The sequence below is a fragment of the Pipra filicauda genome, unplaced genomic scaffold (genome assembly GCF_003945595.2).
Source record: "Pipra filicauda isolate LSUMZ 115617 unplaced genomic scaffold, ASM394559v2 scaffold80_size11013439_pilon, whole genome shotgun sequence".
NCBI classification, from domain to species: Eukaryota; Metazoa; Chordata; class Aves; order Passeriformes; family Pipridae; genus Pipra; species Pipra filicauda.
In genome coordinates, this window is record NW_024104987.1 from 10,281,382 (window position 1) to 10,303,690 (window position 22,309).

Here is a 22,309-nt window from a genome sequence, read left to right on the forward strand (position 1 = left end):
TGCACTGCACCTGCGGGTGGGGACGGCGGGGCCAGCCCGGCTCACGTCAGGGCTCTGGACTGTCAGACTGTTTTCCACTGAAATGGGCTGCTCTGATGCTAATTTGCTTTGACCCATCTGGGCCAACGTTATCAGATCTTGGAGCTTCAACGGCACCGAGATGCTGGGGGTGGGTGGCAGGGACAGCTCTGTCACTGTGTGCACGACGAGGGAGGATTAAAGCCACAGGCAAGTCGGGGTGGTCAGACTGACCTTATTGGCACCACTGTGTTGGTGAAGATAAGAAGATTCAAGCCCAATGTGTTATTTTGAAGCTGTCTTTGAGCCAGGAGAAGGTGGGCACCGTTACTGTGTCCTACAGGGATTTTCCCAGGGTTGTGTCCAGGAGTGTGACCCTTCCTGCTCCACTGGGAGGTTGTACATCATCTCACTGTCAGTGCCTCAAAGATCCCATGGTGGGAACCACAGCTCTGAACCATGCAGCTCTTTGTCCCTCTTCAGAGGAGCCAAAATTCCCTGTCTCCACCCTCAGACACCCCATAAAATATCTCTTTTTTCCATCCTGCAGTGACTGTGCAATTAAGAGTGGAAAATGAGGTAGAGGAAGTGCCGAGGCTGCACCAGCTGATGCCAGGGGAGATGCCAGGAGCACCCTGGCTGCAAAATGTTCCTGGATCCTAAGGCAGGTTGGGGGGTGTGATGCACCAACAGTATCATAGGGAGGAAAGGCCCCCCTGGGCGCAGCCTCCCGTGGGCACAGTCCCAGGGAAAGACCCCACACTGGGCATCATCAGAGGCTTTGGGTTCCTGCAGCAGGAGCCCAGGTCCCTCATCCCCATTCTGCTGGATGGAGCTGTCCAGGAGCAGCTGAGTGGAGCTGGAGCTCCTGCTGGGACTGCTCCTGGTGTGTCCCAGCCCAGCCAGGGAGCTTGGCCACCTTCCCCTCCACCACAGCAAGCCCGTGGTTCCCGATCTCAGCCCCCTCAGGCAATGGCTAAATTTAGTGGCAGACACTTGTAGGAGCTCTGGAGCATCCTCCTCACTGCTGGTGCCAGGGTGCTCCAGCTCAGATCACCTTCCCCAGCAGCCCAGACCCCCACCAGGGATGTTCTCCCATCTGTCCTTGCCCTCCCTGGGTGCCTCATCCTGGAGCTGGCAGGGAAATGCTACATCAGGGGTTGTTTGGACTGACCAAAATAGCAGCAGCAGCATCCCATCTTCTTTTTGGGAGGGATGATCAACAGCCCATGGAAACTGCTGACTACTGGAAAATCCCACTGGTCCTAAAAGAGGCTGTAAAAATCCTGGGAGCACCTTTCTAACCCCATTTTTCAGACGGGAAGACAGGACGAGGGCGGTGGGGCGGAGAGGGAGCAGATGCTTTGCGGGATACAAGAGTGGGGTTCCTGACCCTGCTTTAGCAGGGAGAAACATGGACATGTGGAAGAGGTCTGGGAGTCAAATCAGAGCTCACAGCCTGGTGCAGGGACTGCCCTGGTGCTCTGCTACCTGAGCCTGGCTGCTGCCGTGGGAGAGAGCAGCCACTCACACAGCCCTGCCGGGGTGGGACTGTGCCTCCGACCATCCCTGAGGGGCGGATCCAGATGCAGGACAGGGAGACTGGGATGAGGAGGATAAAGCTGCCCACAGGGGTTGTCACCGGGGCTTTTCCTAAGCAGATTTCACATCCTCACAGGGATCAACGCTGCAAATTCTGTTTATTCCACACCAAGAAGCTCCAGAGCAATTAAATCAGTCAAGTGTCCTTCAAACTGGAGCGATGCCAGCGCGGGCAGAGCAGCCCTTTGGAGGCCAAGTGCCCTGGGCAGGCGGGGAGCAGCCCCCCAGCTTCCCCCCGGGGTCTGCAGAGCTTGGGGGGCACAGAGCAGCATGACAGAGGGGTGCCCCAGATGGGACCGGCTCCTGCTGCCCTGCCCGGCTCTGCAGCAGGGTCCAAACCCGGCTCATCCGGCGCTGCCCAGCCAGGTGCTGTTTAAACCTGCCCCAGCCCCGAGTGTCCCCAGTCCCGGGGACTCCAGGGAGCGGAGGTGGGCGATGCCGCGGGAGGAAGCCGGGCGTTGGCAGGGAGTGCCGGAGTGATGCTGGAGCGGCGCCAAGGGATGCTGAGGCGGTGTTGGGGGTGTTAGGCGAATTCCAGGGGAGATGCTAAAGGATGCCAGGAGATCCTGGGGGATGCTGGGGCCGTGCCAGGGGATGCCGAGGTGATGTCGGGGGGGATGGCAGGGGAGGCTGGAGAGATGCTGAGGCCATGTCACGGGATCTAAGGGGACGCCAGGTGATGCCGGGGCATGCCAGAGGGATGCCGGGGGGATGCCAGGTGATGCCGAGGCCATGTCAAGGGATGCTGAGGGATGCCGGGGAGGACGCCGGGACCACGCCCAGGGATGTCGGGGGATATCAGGGAATGCCGGGGGGGATGCTCGGCTCCAGACTCGCTCCAAGACCCCCCCACGCCCTGCAGAGCCCGCCGGGGCGGGCGGCCCCGGACTACATTTCCCATCGCCGCCGCGGCCGGGGGCGGTGCGGGGCGGTGCGGGGGGCGCGGAGCGCAGGCGGAGGCGCGGAGCGGCGCAGGGGCGGCGGGGCCCGCTCGGCCCGGCTCGGCTCGGCTCGGCCCGGCCCGGCTCGGTGCCGGGCGGGGATGCGGGAGGGGCGGCCCGCGGCCCCCGGCCCCGCTGCCCGCCCGCACCGCCCGCACCGCCCGCACCGCCCGCACCGCCGCCACCATGAAGAAGCAATTCAACCGCATGCGCCAGCTCGCCAACCAGACCGTGGGCAGGTAGGGATGGGGATAGGATGGGAAGGGATGGGGATGGGACGGGGATGGAATGGGGATAGGGATGAGGATGCGGATGGGGACCCTGACTGCTCCCTGCCCACCCCACCGCCCCCATCCCGCACCCTGCCTGCCTCCTGCCCGTTCCGCCTGCCCCGCCGCATCCGCACCTGCCCGTTCCCTTCCTGCCCCACCGCCCCGATCCAGCAACCTGCCTGCCTCCTGCCCGTTCCCTGCCTGCCCCGCTACCCCAACCCAACACCCTCCCTGCGTCCTGCCTGCCCCACTGCCCCAGTCTCATGCCCTGCCTGTGCTCTGCCTGCCCCACTGACCTGATCCTTCACCCTCCCCATGCCCCTGCCTCCTGCCCTGCTGCCCTGGCTCCCTGTCCGTGCTCTGCCAGCCTCACTGCCCTCATCCCACTCCCCACCTGCATCCTGTCTTTCCTGCCCACTCCCTGCCTGCCCCACTGCCCTGATTCTGCAGCCCACCTGTGTCCTGCCTGCCCAGTGCCATTCCACAATACCCACCCCCTGCCTGCCCCACTGCCCCTAATCCCACAGCTTGCCTGCTTCCCTGCCTGCTCCCTGCCTGCTCCCTTGCTCCCTGCCTGCCCCACTGCCCCTGATCCTGTGCCTTGGCTGCTCTCTGCCAGCCCCACTGCTCCATCTCCCTTCCTGTACCCTGCCTGTTCCCTACCCTCTTCCTATTGCCCCTGTTCCTGCCCACACTCTGCCCATCCTCCTGCCCCTGTCCCTCAGTTTGCGCCCTGCCTGCCCCACAGCCTTCCTACTCCCTGTGTGCCCCTTACCCTGCTGCCTGCATCCTGCCTGCTCCTTACCTGCACCCTGACACCCTCTGTCCTCACCTTGCCCCATTCCCTGCTCCGTGCCTGCCCTGATCCTTGCCTGCCCCATTCCCTGCTCCCTGCCTGTCCCACTGCCTGCTGCCTGCCTGCCCCACTGCCCCTAGGCCCACCTCCCCTCCTCCCTGCCCATTCCCTGCCTCCTCCCCCAACTGCACCCCTCGCCCCACACCCTGCCTGTTCGTTTACCCCTGCCTGACCCACTGCACCCACCCTGCCCTGCTGCCCCCGTTGCCCCTGTCCCACACCCTGCCCCCTGTACCCACTGCTCCCTGCCTGCCCATCCCCTGTGCCAGGGCCGGGCTGCAGGAACACCCTCTCTCCAGACACCCTGATGCTGTGGGGTGCCCCAGTGTGCTGCCCCCCAGCACCCCTGGCTGGCTGTGGGGCCAGGGCCACGTCGGGGTGTGGATGAAGGGGCTGTGCCCACGGGAGTGCCCGTGTGCGCCGGAGCATGGCCAGACCCGGGATTTGATCGTGCCTGTTGTGTAATTCCTGGAGATTTTGCAGGCGGGGAGGGGGAAGGAGGGAGGGAGAGGATTTGTTTATTTTTTCCTTCCCATGGTGGCACTGGGGCACCAGCACAGCCGGGGCATCAGGATCAGCATCCTCTTCCAGATCTGAGGGCTTGGGATTTCCGCTGGCATCCCCTGCATCCCCCTCTCTGTGTCCCCCATGGCAATGGGGGGACATCCCGCCGGCTCAGAGTCCATTGCCAGGCTGGGGGTCAGGCTGCTGGCACATGGCATGGGGTGGGATGGCAGCGGGCACAGGAACGTGTGGGAATGTGATTTGGGAGCGTGCTGAAGGAACCTGGTGTGGGAACGCGGTGTGGGAACAGTGCAGGAGCAGAGTGGCAGGAACATGGTGCAAGAATGTGGTGAGGGAATGTGGTTTGGGAGCGTGCTCCAGGAATCTGGTGTGGGAGCACGGTGTGGGAATCTGGTGCAGAAATGCAATGTGGGAATGTGGGGCAGGAGCACGGTGTGGGAATGTGGTGTGGGAGCGTGGTGTGGGATCACGGTACAGGGAACATGGCACAGGGAACATGGTGCGGGAGTGCAGTGCTGGAGCGTGGCGTGGGATCATGGCACAGGGAACATGGCACAGGGAATGTGGTGCGGGAGTGCAGTGCTGAAGCGTGGCGTGGGATCATGGCACAGGGAATGTGGTGTGGGATCATGGCACGGGGAACATGGCACAGGGAATGTGGTGTGGGATCATGGCACGGGGAACATGGCACAGGGAGCGTGGTATGGAAGCACAGTGCAGGAGCGTGGTGTGGGAGGGTGGCACAGGGAACATGGCCCGTGGATCACGCTGTGGGAATGTGGTGCGGGAGCGCTGAGGGAGCAGCACTTGCCTCCCTTGGGGGAGCAGCAGGAGGAGGCTGGTCTGGGGACAGGGCGTGTGATTTTCTCCAGGTTCGCTCTCCGGACGCCCCGAGGGGGTTTGCTGTGTCTCCGAGGGGGTTTGGCACATCTGCCACCCGCACGGGAGGGGTGTCCCCGTGTCCCCCCACCCCCGCGGGGGGCCGTGAGCCGGGCCCCGCGCACACGCCCGGCCTCAAAATGGTGCCGCTGACACGGCGAGGAGCATCCTCCTTCCCGCATCCCCCGGGAACGCGGGGGCAGTGCCGGCTCCCTGCAGCCCAGGGAACGGGGCCAGCGGCCGGGGGCTGCTAAACCCCTAATCCTCTTAGGGCTCCCTGCGACGCCGGCTCGTGACGGGCAGTGGGAGGCTCCGCTGGTTCCCGGCTCGTCGGCTGCAGAGCTGCCCCTGCTGCCAGAACCTCCGGGCTGGGATGAATGTGGGGAACGTGGCCCCCTCTTTGCTGGGATGGGACAGCTGGATCCTCCTCAGGGCACAGCAGGAGCTCGGGGACCATCCTCTTCCTCAGCCCTACTCCACTGGTCCCCATTATCCCTCTTCCCACTGTGCAGTCCTGAGCAGACCTCTCCAGACAGCTGGAAATCAGGAGTAATAGATAGGATTAAGGAATAATAGATGAAAATAGGGAATAATAAAAGGAAGTAGGGAATAATACATGCAAATGTGGAATAACACGTGCAAATGTGGAATAAGACATGCAGATGTGGAATAATATGTGCAAATGAGGAATAATTAATGGAAATGAGGTATAATTAATAGAAATAAGGAATAATAAATGGAAATAAGGAATAAAAGTGGAAATAAGGAATAATAAATGGAAATAAAGAATAATAAATGGAAATAAGGAATAATAAATGGAAATAAGGAATAATAAATGGAAATAAGGAATAATAAATGGAAATAAGGAATAAAAGTGGAAATAAGGAATAATAAGTGGAAATAAAGAAGAAGAATAGAACCCTGGTGTTTTGTCTCCCCTGGGAAAGGCTCGCTGGGGTACCTGCACCATAACTCTCTGGGGTCTGAGGGGTGGCCCCTCCTGCTTGTCACCAAACTCCAGTGGGCCACCATCCCCCTGCAGTGGCAGTGCCTCTGAGTCTGGGGTCAACCAGGGTGGATGCTGTCCTGGGGCTGAGGTCTGTGCTCACGTGGAGGTTGTCTCTTGGGGGGAGATGGGAGCCTTGGGGGCAGTGGTGGCATCCAGCTGGTGTATCTGTGTCACCTATCCCAGCAGCTCCCAGAAGATCCCATTGGTCCCCCCCCAACACAGCGGGGAGGCTGGGGGGACACTGGGGACAGCAGGGACATCTGCCCAGCCACCCTGCGGGGTGGGCAGAGCCAAGTCCCAACCCCTGGTGGCTCTTCCTACTTTTCATGGTGCAATTTCCTTAAAAAAAAATGGAAGAAAACAGGCAACTGAAGGGAAAACCCTTTCCATGGACCTGTCAGATGCCAGAAGGGGACAGGCAGGAGCAGCCCTTTGTCCCTGGGGTGGCCTCAGCTGGTACTGGGGTGGGGGCAGTGAGGGACCATCTGCAGCCAAGGAACAGGGGTCACCCACAAGGGTCAGGGTTAATGTTGGGGTCAAGATGAGGGTCGGGATTAAGATTAGGGTCAAAATGAGGGTTTGGGTCAGGATTAGAGTTAGGGTCAAGGTTAATGTTAGGGTCAGGGTTATAGTTAGGATAAGGTAAGGGTTAGAGTCAGGATTAGGTTTAGAGTCAAGGTTAAGGTCAGGATCAGGATAAGGATGAGAACTGGGTTTGGGGTCAGGAAAGGGTCAAGATCAGTATTAGGGGGCCAGTGAGGACTTCCTGACCCCCCTGGAGAGAGCAGCAGCCCCTGCAGGTGCTGGGGTGCCCAGTTTGTGTGACAGGACCAGCCGGAGCATCCCCACGCTCTGCTGGGCCCTGAGCACAGTATTTATTTTATTTTATTATTTTATTTTAATTTAATGTTATTTTATTTTATTTTATTTTACTTTGTTTTACTTTGTTTTATTTTATTTTGGTCATTTCACTAATAGAAAGAGCTGGGGATGCCCAGCCCTTTGTTTGGTACCCGACCTTGGGGGCAGTTGTTGTGCCCAGTCTGAAAAGGGCCATAATATTTATCTCCATGGGCTGGAAAAAGGAAAGAGAAGAGAAATCAATAAGTGGCTGTAAAACACTCTGAGGATGTTTCTTGCAAAGTGCTTTCATTTTTATTTGTGTTTATTTATCCATCCCATCGGGGACTGAACTGGTGGGAGCTCCACCCTGGCTCTGAGGTGATGGGATGATGGCACGAGGGTGTTGCCACCCACTCCAGCGGCCCAAACGGCCCTGTGAATTTTCCAAAATTGGCTCAATATGGAGGTTTTTTCCTTTGAGATTAAAACAGGCACTTGCAGCCACGTGCAGCTGGGTTCCCGAATGGCACAGTGGGCATGGAGGACACCAGGGATCATGGCAGCAGCTTGGAGGGGTTGGATTTTTCCTCCTAGTCCTTCCTGAACATCCCACGCTATATCCCCATTCCAGGGGGGGGGAAGCTGTGGCATTTTGGTCTGGATGGCACTTTGGTGGCTCTCAGGGCAGATGTTTTTCCCAGCACCAGCACTTGCACATCAGTACAAAGCCTCAAAACACTGAGGGTTTATTCTTGGTGCAGCAAGAATATTCGGCAAGAAATAAGGACATTTTATTCCGCTTGTACGAAACAAGGGCAGAGGGAATAGAAGCACCACCTGGGATTTCTTCCGATGGGATTTGCTGGAGGGAACAACACCCTTTAAATAGCTGGGCTCCCCATCTGCACTTTGGGGTGCCAGTGACTCTCTATCAGCAGACCCCCCTGGGAATGTTGGCCCTGCCGCCGGTGCCGGCAGCATCCCCGCAGCCTTGGGGATATTTTTATCCTCCTCACCAGGCGGCAGCTCCGGCAAACTGGAATATTCATGGAGCAGGCTGAAGGTTTTGTCCCCACTCCAGCAGCCTCAGGGCTCTTCGCTCTGCGGGGGCTTCTCCATGATTTCTAACTCAGGATCAAAGCCCAGTCAGGATGCGACCCCGGGGAGGGATGTGCCAGGGGCAAAAGGCTTCAAACATCCCATGCTGAAGACACAGAGAGCTCACAGCTGGGAGAAGGGCAGGAGAGGAGGAGAAGAGGAGTCTTGCCTTTAAAACTCTGTCCCCCATTTTGCTCTGATTCCTTTGGTTTTCCCAGCTGTGGGCAGAAGGATGATGGAAAGCTGGACCAGCCTTCCCTGCCTGTGTCATCCTGCTTTTTCCGGCCTGGCTCGGCCAAAGGCGGGCAAGCTGCCAGGGGCTGAGCCCTGGCACTGGGACTGCTGGGTGGGCATCGCTGCCTTCAGGTGCAGGTTTGGGACACGGGGACTGTCACACCGTGTCACCCACGGGCAGGACCAGCCCAGGGAGCGCCGGAGGAGGCGGCGGCGGGGCCGTCTCGCCGTGTCTCGCTGGATGTTGCCGTCGGAGTCGTCTCCCCGAGGGATCTGAGCAGCGATTTGAGGATATAAATATTGGATGTTTTGCTTCTTTGCCTGCTAAAAAGGCACCGGGAAGAATCCGCAGCTCCGTTTGGGCTCGGCAGATCCTGGTTATGCACCGCTGGATCGTGTGTCCCCAGGGATGTGGTGGCCAGCACAGCTCAGGTGGCGGCAGAAGCTGAGGACAGTGCAGTCCTTGGACCAGCATCCAGCCTGCATTGCAATGCCCAGCGCTTCCAGGGGTTTTCTGGATGACAACCAAGGAGCTTCCTCCCCCTCTGGCACATGCAGTGGATCCTCAATGGTTTATTCGAGTTGTGTGGTTGAACCTCACCTCGCCGACCTCGCCAGCCTCGCCAGCCTCGCCAACCTCGCCAACCTCACCCTCTGGGCTTGAGGGACTGCAGGACCTGGAATTTTCCCACGGGTACCAGGCAGGTGCATCAGCACCACAGGGAGATGTGGCAAGACCAGGATGGAGCCGGGCACTGACCCACCCATGGGAGTGAACGCTGCCGGTGTGGGACGGCCTTGGCTGGGTCCTCATATCTCCCTCTCCTGCCCTCAGCCAGGAGGTTACTTTTAGGCTGGAGCAAGGAGAAATCGGGGGAATCAGCGCTGGTAATTAAATAGTGATTAAATATTTATGGGCAGACTGCAGGGATGGGTGGCCAGGAATGGGGTGAAAGGAGTATTTTGGGCAGGAAGGGTGGGCCAGAGGGTCCTCAAGGCAGACACGCTGTGCCTCTGGAGATACATCCTTGCTCCTGCTGTCCCCGTGCCGGGTGAAGCTCTGCCCACCAGCCGGGCATGATGCTTTTCCCACTCAGAGATAATATTGCCATGAAATCCTTGTTGTGTTTGGAGTTTTGCTGGCTCAGGGTCAAATCCCAGGCTGGCAGCTCCTTGTCTCAGGTGGTCGGAGCATCACAGGGGGACAGTGGCAGGGGCAGGGGTGGGCACTGGTGATGGACGGTCCAGCCAGAAGGAGTTGTCTGGCATCAGCAGATGCTCTGGGGAAGCACTGGCTCTGCTGTACCTCCTCAGGTCAGGACGCTGGAAAGTCATGTATTTATGTGGGAATCAACATAATTTGCTTGATTGGTGTTGATTTCTGCTGGCAGCAATTAGTTTTTGCAGAAGCCAGTGCCTGACCACACAGTGGCTGCATCCCCTGCTTGTTTGCTTTAAGTCTCTGTATTAATTGCCCTTTTTCCTCCCAGCTGCTTGCAGGGACTGAGTGTCTGGGTGCTGGCTGAGAGGTGCCTGGGTTTGTGCTGGGAAAAACAGCCCCGGGGTGCTGGAAACCTGGAGGGGAAGGGGAGGAGCAGGCTTTTGTTTGCTGAAAGGAAAGAGGAAAGAAAGCATTGAGGGCTGGTGCTGCTGGCTGCCTCTCCAAGGGATGCTCCCACAGGATGCATGGAACTCATATGGTATGAAGTTTTGGGGGATTAGGGACCAGCCAGGGAAACTGGGGGTCCCTGCACCCCTCCCTTGGGTGCTGTTCTTTACTCAGGACACCTTGCATGGTCAAAACCCACCGTCTCTGGTTCCCTGGGGAAGTCGTGACCCAGCACAGGAGCCCTGGGGACTCACCCTGGGAGACATGGGGATGGAAATAAATGGGTGTAAAGGATGGCCCAGACCTGGTCCTGGCTTAAACTGGTGCCAAGAGGACATTTTACTGGTGCCACCAGTTGCCTGCTCTGATGTATGGGAGCTGCAGCCACCCCTTCCCACACACCAGACCTGTGTGGTCTGTTCGGGCTGTGGGGTTTTGGGGTAGGCACAGATGGGCCCTGAACTCTGCCAGGGTGTGAGGGAGGGGGTCTGATGTACCCCAGGGTGTGGGAGTCTGGGTCCCTCTGCTCTCCCTTGGGGGGGCTCTGGAACCCCCTCGAATTGCTTCGATAGCAATTTGGGAAGGGGATGGGTTTGTGCAGGCAGGAGCTCAGCTGCCTCCTGTGGGCCTGGCCAGGTCCTGGGGTCCTTTGGGATTGGGGTGACAGCCCACGGCAGAGATGGAATTCAGGGATCTCTTTGACCCCAGGAATGGGGCATGGAGTGGGCTGGGATGGATTGGGGGTGCTGGGGAGGAACTGGGGGGTGTCAGGTGGGGCTGGGGGGAATGGATGGGCTGAGGGGTGTTCTGGGAATGGACTGGGGGTGTGCTGGGGATGGACTGGGGCGTGGCAGGTATGGGTGAAGGATGGTGGGCTGCTGGGGATAGGCTGGGGGCTTGCTGGGGAGGAACCGGGGGGTGCTGAGGATGGACTGGGGGATGCCAGGAAGGGCTGGGGGTTGCTGAGGAAGGTCTTTGGGGGGTGCTGTGGAGGAACTGAGAGGTGCTGGGGATGGGTTCGGGTGTGCCTGGAGGGGCTGGGGGTTTCCTTGATTGGGATCAAGATGCCAGGCTGGAACAGGGAGGGCATCTCTGCTGGAGCCAGACATGTTTCCCAGCATCAGTCACATCCAGACTGGTCCCTCTTGGCGCTGTCAGGGGGTTTCTGCAGGGCTGTGATTTCAGGAGTGCCCTTGTGCTTTGGGCTCCAAAGTCCCACAGGGTCTGAACTCAGCTCTGGAGACTAAGCTGGGAGCTGGGGCTCCTGAATCCAGAGGGTTTCAGCAAGTGGTTCTCCCTGGGGATGGGAAACCAAGGCAAGAGAGTTTGTGGAAGGCACAGGGACCCTCACCCATCCCTGAGTGGGGCACTGCTTGGAGCACAATATGGGAGGGAGAAGAAAGCACCAAGCAGGGTTTGTTGAGCTGAGTGGAGATGCTCAGGGCTGTGGAGATGCTCAGGGCTGTGGAGATGCTCAGGGCTGTGGAGATGCTCAGGGCTGAGCCTGCTGGAGATGCTTTGCCGAAATCCCAGGGAGATGCTGCCATCCCACTGCTCCAGAAAATGCCACTGGGTGCCAAAGAGGTGGCACTGGGGTCTCCTTGAGCATCTCTGATGTTGATCAAGGGCTCAGCACCCAAAAAATACCCTCCAAGGCAGGTAGGATGGAGCCAGGGATGTGCAGGACAGTCTCATCTCCCTGGCTGCTCCCAGGCAGGGTGTACATTTGCCTCCAAGCATCACTTGCTTCAGGCTCACAGGATGGCTCATAAAACCATATAAGCTCCTGTAAAACCGCATTAACTTTAGGCTGAAAACTATTTAACGTTAGAAACGTAAGGGATATAATGGGATTTTCCCTGGAGCCATTAGCAGCATGGAGCTGGAGCGCAGTGTGATGTCAGGGGAGTGGGATGATGTTAATTTTTAGGTTTTACACATTAAATGGCCACGTGGAGCTTGGGCTGGGCGTGCTGGGGGTTTGGAGGTGCCACTCGGTTCTGGTGCTCCTGGAGATGATTTGTAGGTTCCAGAGTGCTGCCAGCAGGACAAGTACAGAGACTTGCTCTGGGGGGAATTACTTGTATTTTTTTGGTGCATCCCAGGGCCAGACTTTGTAGCTGGAGCTCTTTGTGGTGGCTGCTGGTGGCATCACCTGTAGGATCCAGGTGGGCTGGGGAAGGAGACTCGTCCCCAGGTTTGGCTGTGGAAAAACACCCCGTGGTGGCTCCTGGGGCCGTGTTTTACCTCGCTGGGGAAGCCACGGTGTGGGAGCAGGATGATTCCTGGCTCTGGATGCTGGTGCCCAGCACTGGCAGGATGTGGGACCTGGCTCCCACTGCTGTGACCAACCCCCATTCACTGCAGCCTCTTGGTGGCTGTGGTGTGTCCCCAAGGCCACACAGGGACCCCCATCCCCATCACAAGCAGGAGGGCAGAAGAAGTGATTCTGCCCCTGGACTGGGCACTGCTGAGGCCACCCCTGGAGTGCTGTGTCCAGCTCTGGGCCCTCAGCTCAGGAAGGACATGGAGGGGCTGGAGCAGGTCCAGAGAAGGGCAACGGGGCTGGGGAAGGGACTGGAGCACAAGTGCTGTGAGGAGCAGCTGAGGGAGCTGGGGGGGCTCAGCCTGGAGAGGAGGAGGCTCAGGGGAGACCTTCTCACTCTCTGCAACTCCCTGACAGGAGGGGGCAGCCGGGGGGGGTCGGGCTCTACTCCCAGGAACCAGCAGTAGGACAAGAGGGCACAGCCTTGAGCTGCACCAGGGCAGGTTTAGGTTGGACATGGGGAAGAAGTTCTTCCCAGAGAGAGGGATCAGCCCTTGGAATGGGCTGCCCAGGGAGGGGGTGCAGTCCCCATCCCTGGAGGTGTTTGAGCAGAGCCTGGATGTGGCATCAGTGCCATGGTCTGGGTGACAAGGTGGGGTTGGGTCACGGGTTGGACTGGATGATCTCAGAGGTCTTTTCCAACCTGGTTGATTCTGTGATTCTGTGGAAAACATCCCAGCTCCCACAGATGACAAAATAAGGCAGGGAACCTCCTGCTCCTGCTGTGTGCCCATCACTCTGCCAAGGCCCTGGGCAGCTGTGCTGAGCAGCTCCAACAGCCTCTTTGCTTATTCCCATCCATAAAATGCTGCAGCCTGTTTTTCCCCTGTTTTTAAAGCCGACTTAATCACTGGCAGGTTCCCCAACCTGCTTGAGCATCCTGGAATGTGCCTGGGGGGCTGTGCCAGGGGGTTGCTCTCCGTTAAAGCCACTGGGGTTTGTCACACTGAGGATGTGCTTAAAAGCAGATCAAGGCCAGATTTTTGTTTTTCTGTTTGAATCATCATTTTCTGTTTCCAAAATGCACATCAAATTGTAGCACAGGTTGGTTTGTGGCTGCTGGGAGAGAAACCTGGCAGTGCAGGACCCTGGGATGTGCAAATCCCATCCCCCAGCCCGGCTGGAAGAGGAGAAAACATATGAAAAAAAAAAACACCACTTTTTATGTTAAAGTTTAGAAAGGATTCCTGGGGTTCCGAGGGAGCAGCAGGGACGTGCACCGGCAGTGCCTGCCTGTGGCTGTGCAGCGCTCACCTGACTCCCTGTCACCTCCCACTCCTTTGGGATGCTAAATATATCCCGAGCCGGGCGGGGGAGCAGGAACGGCCGTTGTGTCTGTGCTGGTGAATATTTGCTGCTTTTTTCCCTGTTTGTGCTAATTCTGTAGCGTTTCCAGCCCTGTCTAAATAAAGTGAAGGTGATTTCCAGAAGAGGAGGAGAAGCTGATCAGCTCTTGCTCCCGGGCAAGCAGCACATCACTTGCGCTTCTTATGGATGTTCATTTAAATATGTTCATTTAAATCCCTTTTTCCCCCCAATTAAAATAAATAGGGTTTTTAAAATTTATTTCTTTTTAGATTTATTTTTAAACCAATTTAAATCGGATGCTGGGACAACTTTAATACACAAAGTAGATGTAATGCAGTTGATTTGGTGGGGCCCTGGCACAGGTTGCCCAGAGAAGCTGTGGCTGCCCCATCCCTGGAAGTGTCCAAGGCCAGGTTGGACGGGGCTTGGAGCAACCTGGGCTGGTGGAAGGTGTCCCTGCCCATGATAGGGCGTGGAACAAATTGAACTTTAAGGTCCCTTCCAACCCAAACTATTCTGGGATTCTATGATTTACACTTTCTAAAAGGCTCTGGTGGTGTATTTGTGGATGAGCTGCTGCCGTGCCAGGCTTGCTCTCTGAACCTTGCTCTGCCTGTGTTTGCTCCTTATTTCCACTGTTTCAATAATTCCCTCCATCTTTCCAACCTGAGAAACCACCTTGGATGGCAGAAAGAGACCAGGGCTCGGGAAATAAAGGTGTTTTTTAAGCGATGAGAGCACCAAGCTTTTGCTGTTCGTTAACGAACCTTTAGGGACTAATTGGCTGAATCACAGCTCTGCCTCAGCACATCTTGACAGAGCTCATTTTTCCAAGCGAGATGATGCCCTGACATTGTTAAAAACCCTGGGAAAATGAATAAATGATCCGGAGCGTGATGGTTTAACTGAGCCTGAGCAGATGTGGTGCGGAGCAGCCGCGGGCTCTGCGGGCAGGATGCTGCGGGTGCATGTGAGGCCGGGGATGGCGGGTTTGTGTCTCCTTCTGCACCCCCAGCGCTCCTCACTAGCGTAGACAGAGGATGACACGGGCTCTGGAGCGGTAAATCCATCCCCAGTGAGCAGCAGGAAGGGTTCTGGCCAGGCCTCGGGCAGCAGCTGCCGCCTCAGATCCAGTGGCCGTGTCGGTGTGAGGAGGCTCAGCCGTGCGGACGGGCTGTGTCCTTGGAATCCTCAGTGCTGAGGGTGTGCAGAGCCCAGGGAGCTGCCTTCCTGTGTAGACACACCACCTCCCTCTGCAGCACTGCCTGCTTCCTTCTGGGAATTTAGCACGCCTGTTTTGCTGGGGATGATGGAAAAATAAGTGGGAGATCAGCGGTGGACCCTAAATTGGTGTGGTACATGGCAGGGAGCCACCAAGAGCTCCTTTCCAACCCAAACCATTCTGTGATTCTCTGATTTACACTCTCTAAAAGGCTTTGGACGTGGTTCCTTTGCTTCTTTAGGAGATGAGCCAATAGCTGATGAGACCAGAGATCCTTAAATCACCACCTGCATCCCAATGGAAAAGCACATTCCAGGTGTACATGGTGTGCAGCCGGGCACTGCCACGTGTGCCAGACCCCTCACCAATGCTTTGTCTTCTTTCTTGTCTTGCAGAGCCGAGAAGACTGAAGTGTTGAGCGAAGATCTCCTGCAGGTGAGGTCCTCTGTGAGGTCTGACCCATTCCCAGGTGTCCATGGGTGCCTGGGCACCCACCTCTGGGTGCTGGCTGGGTCAGCAGCTCCATGTCAGTCTGTGCTGCAGCGTCCCACAGGAATGAGATGGGCTGGGAGGAGGAGGAGGGGGCTGGGAGCGTGGGAAGCAGCAGTGTCTCCCTCCCACGTGCCTCCTGGCCCTTTCCCAGCCTGGTTTCCAGGTCAGCTGGAATCGGATCCAGTCTTGTCTCTGCCAGGATGGCAACCTGATCCAGCCAGCCAGATTGTGGGCGCCTGTTCCCCGTATCCTGCCCTGGGGAAGGGACTTGTGACAGCAGGGGATGGTTCCCAAAGCTGATGGCTTGGGTGATTTCAGCCTCCCTTGGTGCCTTGGATTAGCAGCTGTGATGCCCAGGTCATGTGTCCTGGCTTTCTGCATGCCCCGGGAGGGGAAGTGCCAGCAAAGGGATGTGAATTCACAAATTCATCACCAAATTCATGGAATCATGGAGTGGTTTGGGTTGGGACCTTAAAGATCAACTCATTCCACCCCCTGCCATGGGCAGGGACACCTTCCACTAGCCCAGGTTGCTCCAAGCCCCGTCCAACCTGGCCTTGGACACTTCCAGGGATGGGGCAGCCACAGCTTCTCTGGGCAACCTGTGCCAGGGCCTCCCCACCCTCACAGAGAGGAATTTCTTCCCAATATCCCATCTAACCCTGCCCTCTGGCAGTGTGAAACCATTCCCCCTTTTCCCGTCACTCCAGACCCTTGTCCCAAGTCCCTCTCCAGCTCTCTTGGAGCCCCTTTAGGCACTGGAAGGGGCTCTAAGGTCTCCCTGGAGCCTTCTCTCCTCCAGCCCTTGGAACATCTCTGACTCCAACAAGGTCACACAGGGGATTTTTACGTCTTTGGATGATAATTCAGTAGGGAGGGTGGTCGGTGCTACCCTGTCCAGGTGTCTCCCAAAGGACCAGTGTTGTTTGCAGGGGTCTTTATCTAATTAACTCCAGTTTGGCTTATTTAGATGGGTGCCCACCCACATGACCATCATACCCCTTCTTTCCAACATATACACAAATGTGTGTGTATATATAATATATATAATTTATATATATATAATTTTATATATATACATGTCCATGTGTATGTTGAAAGGAACATATATATGCTGCAAGGAGGACAGAGACTGCTCCACCTCAGCCAGACATCCTGAAAATCTATTATTTGTTAAATATATATAATATTTATATATTATTATATTATATTATATATGTATATATTATTATATATTATATAGTATATATTATTAGTAATATATATTACTATAGTGATGGAAAATAGCTCAGCCTGAGTGCCAGGCTCCTGTGAGGTGCCTCCTGCCTCAAGGAGTTGCTTCAGGCTCAGACAGAGAATATTTCTTTTCTTCCCCCTGGATCATTTCCCAAGATTTTGAACTTTAGAGCCTATTTCTCTTTTTCCACATTGTATCCCCAGATTTTGAGCTTTCCATGTTTTCACCACATCTCTCAGCTTTGCTTTTTGGCAGATCTTGGTTGCTTACATTTAATGCCTCATCTTGCTGAGTTTTTGGGATGAATTGCTTGATTTAATCAATTCAGAGGCAAATAAGGTGATTTTCAGTGATTGGCCAGTTTGGGCTTGGCAGGGGATGGACACTGGGCTTCGGAGGCTGCTCCAGATCCAGGGTCAGATGGCGCAGGAGCACCTCTGCTCTGGGATGGCTTTGGTCTCTGGTGCTGTCGCATCCAAGAGAGAACAACTCAAAGCACTCTGCTGGCAAAGCCCCCTGTGTCCCTGCCCGGGCCAGGCGGGATTCCCGGGGATGGACACGGCTGCATCCGCAGGTGGAGAAGCGCCTGGAGCTGGTGAAGCAGGTGTCCCACAGCACCCACAAGAAGCTGACAGCATGTCTGCAGGGCCAGCAGGGCGTGGACGCCGACAAGCGCTCGGTGAGGGCTCCGGGGGCTCCGGGGGGCTCGGGGCTCCGGGGGCTCCGGGGGTGCCGGGGTGGGAACACGGCCCCTCTCTTTGCAGAAGAAGCTGCCGCTGACGACGCTGGCCCAGTGCTTGATGGAGGGATCTGCTGTGCTGGGAGATGACTCCCTGCTGGGGTAAGGGGGGCCCGGGGCTGCCCCAGAGCTCTGACACTGCTGGGGGGGTGCTGGGATGCTGCTGCCAGGAATTGCTGCTGTTCCTCATCTGTGGTGCTGGATAACAGGGAGGGTTTCGAAGCAGTTTGGGAGGGCTGGGGTGCTCCTGCAAGCTCCTTAGTGCTTTTTTTTTCTTGTTGTGAGCTGGAGTCCTTTGGCCATGCACTATACCATGTAAAGTGTATGTCTATATATATATCTTAAGTAACTTAATATATCCATAATTTAAGAAACTGTACATGTATGTGTATAATTCTTAACAAAGTCCTTTGGTCATGCAGTATACAATGTAAGCTATGTGTGGATAAGTAACTTAATATATCTATAACTTAAGAAACTATGTATATAATTCTTAACAAAGTCCATACCATTTCAGACTGTAACTGGTACAATACTTAGGGAATGGGGAATGAGATTTCCTGACACCCACAGAGCCCACGGTTCCCCTCTCTCCAGCTCTCCACCAAGGACAGGCTGCCCCTCACCACTGCCCAGACCCCCAGGGGTGTTGGGTGCCCTTTGCCCACCCCCGTGGGTGCAGGACAGCCACCCCCTGCCCCCCAGCCCCGCGGTGCCCAGCTGTGCCCGTGTCCCTGCAGGAAGATGCTGCGGCTGTGCGGGGAGGCCGAGGACAAGCTGGCACAGGAGCTCATCCACTTCGAGCTGCAGGTGGAGAGAGACGTCATCGAGCCCCTCTTCGTGCTGGCTGAGGTGAGCAGCGTGGGGGTGTCACTGGGTGGGGGTGTCCCCGTGCTGGGGACTCACATCTGACTGGGGAAAGCACCCCTTGGGCAGCTTGTTCAGTTCCTGGAGCCGGGCTGGTGCTGGAGCGTGTCCTGCCGGGCTCCTTCACCTGCTCCCACTGCTCCTCCTCCTTTCTGCCTTTCCCAAGGGCATGGGTTAACACTCTTATTTCAGACCCATTTTTCCAAGCTCCAAACACTCTTTGGTGTTGGGATTTCCCCCCCTCCTTTTCCACCCTGCTGCCAAGTTTGTTTTTCAATTTTACCCAATGCTTTTTTCCCCACTTTTACACCCAGAAAAACACCCTGGGCTTGGTTCTGATTTTGTCTTCCCCAGCAGAAGCAGAAGCTTTGAGGCACTACTGGTGTCCAGGGCTTTCAACTGTTACCAAATCCTTTGGGAAGTGGTGGCCATGCATGGAGGGCTTTGCACTGCCATCCCCAAAAGCCCTTTTCCTTCCCTCATCCAGCTCCCCAGGGCAGGAAGCTTTGATCCCCCAAGGATGCTCCTCTTGGGTTCTGCAGTTGGGGCTGTCAAGGTGTGGCACAGTCCCTGTGGGGACACAGAGGAGGGATGAGCTGTGCCATCTCCCTGATGGTGATGATAAAAGAAGGAGCTGCATCCTTATCTTGCCCCAGCCCAAACTCCCGGTGTGAGTGACCCATTCCTGGACACCTCTCCAGGGATATTTGTCTCCTCCCATTCCTGTGTGTCGCTGCAGGTGGAAATCCCAAATATCCAAAAGCAGAGGAAGCACTTGGCAAAGCTCGTGCTGGACATGGACTCCTCCAGGACGAGGTAGGAAGTGGCTTCAAATGCTTTATGAAAAATAAGAATTCCCAAGGGATGATTAGCTCCAGGGAGAGCAGGTCCTGGACTCCTGGCACTGCAGTTCCCTTGGGTCAGTAAGTGTCTGCTGTGTCACTGTGTGCCTTGAAGTCAAGCTCTGCAGTGAGCCACAATTTCTGCTCCTGTCTGCAGAATCCACGGATTCCTTTTCCTTGCCTGCCCTCTGCAGCAAAAGAGTATTTTTTTTTCTGGCAGAAATCTGTATTTTGCTCCCTCTTTTCCCTGTCTTGGTGAGTTCTGATGTGCTGGCAAAGAGCTGGGTACTCCTGCCACTGCAGGGATTGTCCTGTGGCACCACTGAGTTGTCCAAGGCCCCACTTCACAGCACGTCCTGGGGAGAGGTTTGACAGGTGTCCCTTCATCTCTCCCCCACCTGGATGAGGCTCATTATCCTGCTGAAAAGAATGACTTCATTAGAGCCCCGAGTGTACAGCTGGCTGTGGGGATGGGGAGTGGTTGGGGCTGGGAGTGGATGCTGCATCCCAGCTGGACTGGGATCATCTCCGTGGTGCTCAGCCCTGGGGACCATGGTGGGCTTGGCTGAAGGGGGTCCCTGTGCTGCCCTCCAAGTCTGCTGAGATGTGCTCCCTGGTCCCTACAGGTCCCTGTCCCTCCCTGTGACAGCTCTGCCCTCTCCACAGGTGGCAGCAGTCCGTGAAGTCCTCGGGCCTGGCCAGCAACCTGCAACCCTCGGGCGCCAAAGCCGACGCTCTCAGGGAGGAGATGGAGGAGGCAGCCAACAGAGTGGAGATCTGCAGGGTACCCAGGGCTCCTGGGGGGACCACTCCTTGCTGGGGGGAATGATCTTGGTGTCCCAGACACCGTGGAAAACCTGCAGCCTCTCCTCTTACCCTGCTCTTCATCTTTTCGTACCCCACTGCCTGTGCTGGTCCCCATCCCCAGACACAGCCTGGTGGCAGTGGCTGATGTTCACCAACCAGGCAGGGCATCCCCAATTCCTCTGTCCCCATCCTCCTTATCCCACTGGAGCTGGAGAGCATCCCATTCCCAGGGGACCCATCCTGGCAGGAGCCAGTGAGCTCAGCACTGAGCACACCCAGCCCTGGCACAGAGTCCTGCTGTTAGAGACATTTCTCTCCCTTCTCTGTGCTGGATTTATTTCCCATAATTTTCAAGCACTAAAAGGGACTTGAACTCCCTTCTGTGGGTTAAGGGAGACTCGGATTCCCCTTCTATGTGCACCTCACGAGGGTCTCAGACCCCCTGCACTGCTCAGGCTGTGCACTATAAACAAGCTGCAGGGCTCTCTAACACTAAGAGGGTCTCAAACCCACAGTATCTTCACCAAATCTGCTCAGGGAATTGTAACACTAACCCTTGAGTGCCTCCCACTCTGTAGGTCCCTGGTGAGCTCAGCCACTGGTGGCAGTTGGATGTTTGGAGATGGGAGGATCTGAAGGTGGTGGCCTGGGATTCCACCTGGGTCACCAAATTGTTATAGAAATTTCTCTCCTTTAGACTTCCCACAGAAGAGTCTCAGACATCCAATTCCAGGAAAGAATAATTTAATAATTATTTGGTACAGCAGTGGGAACAACTCCATCTGGTGGAGCTGTTCAGGGACCCTGAACAAAGAAAACCTGGGACTTTTTACCCATTCAGTTGATGTCCCCGTTCTTCCCGTGCTCACACTTCTTGGTCCTCTGGTGATTTTGGGTCTAGGGTCCTCTAACATCTCACTGGATTCTCTCTCCATGTCCATACAGACAGGTCAATAACTGTTCTTACCTTCTGGCTGGTGTAACTGAGTAACAAGCTTGATTTATGTTTGCCCTCCACCTTATCTCTACCAAGGTCTCATGCCTTTTCTGTTGCCTGTTCTTGAAGGTCTTTTCCCTTGAGTCCTCTTATCTGGTGGGATAAGTGGACCCAGCCTCCATTTCCTCCCCTGCTCAGGCTAAGTTCTGAGCAGGGCCCACTGTGATGCAAATGAACCCTAAGTAATCACACAATTAATTTCTAATATTCGGGAAGTAAACTTAATTTAATCCCCAACACCTGCAGGAAGTGCTGGCGTGTGCCAAGCCCACATCACCCCCCACCATCCCACAGGGCCATGATCTCCCCAGTTGGTCAGGCTGGGTGGGAGAAGTGTCCAATCCAGGGGGGACACTGCAGCCAGCACCCTTGTCATGGACTGTGGGATTCAGTGATAAAACCCACTGGAAGTTTTCTGTGACTTTGAATTCTCCTGGGGCAGAAGATGCGAAGGGCTGGGCAAACCTGGTGCTGTGGCACTGGGCAGGTTGGGGGCAGGAGATGGAGCTGTGTGAGTGCCTCAAATCCTGGCTCTGTCCTCCAGGGACACAAACAGAACCCACATCCTTTGAAATACAAACTCAGGCTGTGTCTCCCCATCTTGGGGCATCTCAGCCCCACACACCCAGCAATTTCCAAGCAAACAAGTGCAGCCGGGAACTGCCCCCAGTACATTCCCTGCACTGGTGCTGGACGTTGCAGCTGGAATGCATTTCAAAGTCTTGATGGTTTTCCTCCAGTTGAATTATCCCAGGGGATTCTGGGAAAGGAGTAATCCGGGAAGTGGCAAAGCCTTATTTTGCGAGCGTGAAATTTGCACAGTGCTGGAAAATTGGGGGCTCTGGAAGGAGGTACAGGGGGTGAGGTGGGAGGTGTCTGCGTGGTGGCAGAGAGCAAATCCCCATGGTGCTGCCATACACTCAACATCCCCAGCACATCTTGAGTGGGGGCTGCACTGTGCCACGCTGGCTCCTGGCGTGACCAAGCTGGTCCCTCCTGGTGACCCCCTGAGGTGCCCCCAGGGCAGCACGAGCGGGACGGTCACTGATCCTCTGCTCTCTGCAGGACCAGCTCTCGGCTGACATGTACAATTTCGTGGCCAAAGAAGTAGACTATGCAAACTATTTCCAAACTGTAAGTGCTGCCCGTCCCCGTGGGGCTCCCATGTCCCCGTGTCCCCATCCCCCCTGTCCCTTTTACCCCATGTCCCTGTCCCCCCGTGTCCCCATCCCCCCATGTCCCTGTCCCCCCGTGTCCCTGTCCCCCCGTGTCCCTGTCCCCCCGTGTCCCCATCCCCCCATGTCCCTGTCCCCCCGTGTCCCCATCCCCCCATGTCCCTGTCCCCCCGTGTCCCTGTTCCCCCATGTCCCTGTCCCCCCGTGGTTGTCCCTGTCCCCCCATGTCCCTGTCCCCCGTGTCCCCCTCCCCGTTGTCCCCCTCCCCCCATGTCCCTGTCCCCCCGTGTCCCTGTCCCCCCGTGTCCCCGTCCCCCTCACCCGCCAGCAGGGAGTAGGTGATGGCCGCCCGCAGCCCCCTGTCCCCATGTCCCTGTCCCCGTGTCCCTGTCCCCCCGTGTCCCTGTCCCC

General features: G+C 56.6%; 1 protein-coding gene across 2 annotated transcripts in view; it reads left to right on the forward strand.

Moving 5' to 3' along the window:
* The first annotated feature begins 2,705 nt into the window (after window positions 1–2,705).
* Window positions 2,706–22,309, forward strand: part of ARHGAP44 (Rho GTPase activating protein 44) — a 29,969-nt gene continuing 10,365 nt past the window's right edge. For both annotated transcript variants that reach the window (XM_027715706.2, XM_027715707.2), the window contains exons 1-8: window positions 2,706–2,800; window positions 15,138–15,177; window positions 17,046–17,150; window positions 17,236–17,312; window positions 17,951–18,062; window positions 18,817–18,893; window positions 19,586–19,703; window positions 21,789–21,857. In XM_027715706.2, the coding sequence (XP_027571507.1) occupies window positions 2,748–2,800; window positions 15,138–15,177; window positions 17,046–17,150; window positions 17,236–17,312; window positions 17,951–18,062; window positions 18,817–18,893; window positions 19,586–19,703; window positions 21,789–21,857 (651 nt within the window). In that variant the 5' untranslated portion in view covers window positions 2,706–2,747. The remainder of the gene's footprint in view (window positions 2,801–15,137; window positions 15,178–17,045; window positions 17,151–17,235; window positions 17,313–17,950; window positions 18,063–18,816; window positions 18,894–19,585; window positions 19,704–21,788; window positions 21,858–22,309) is intronic.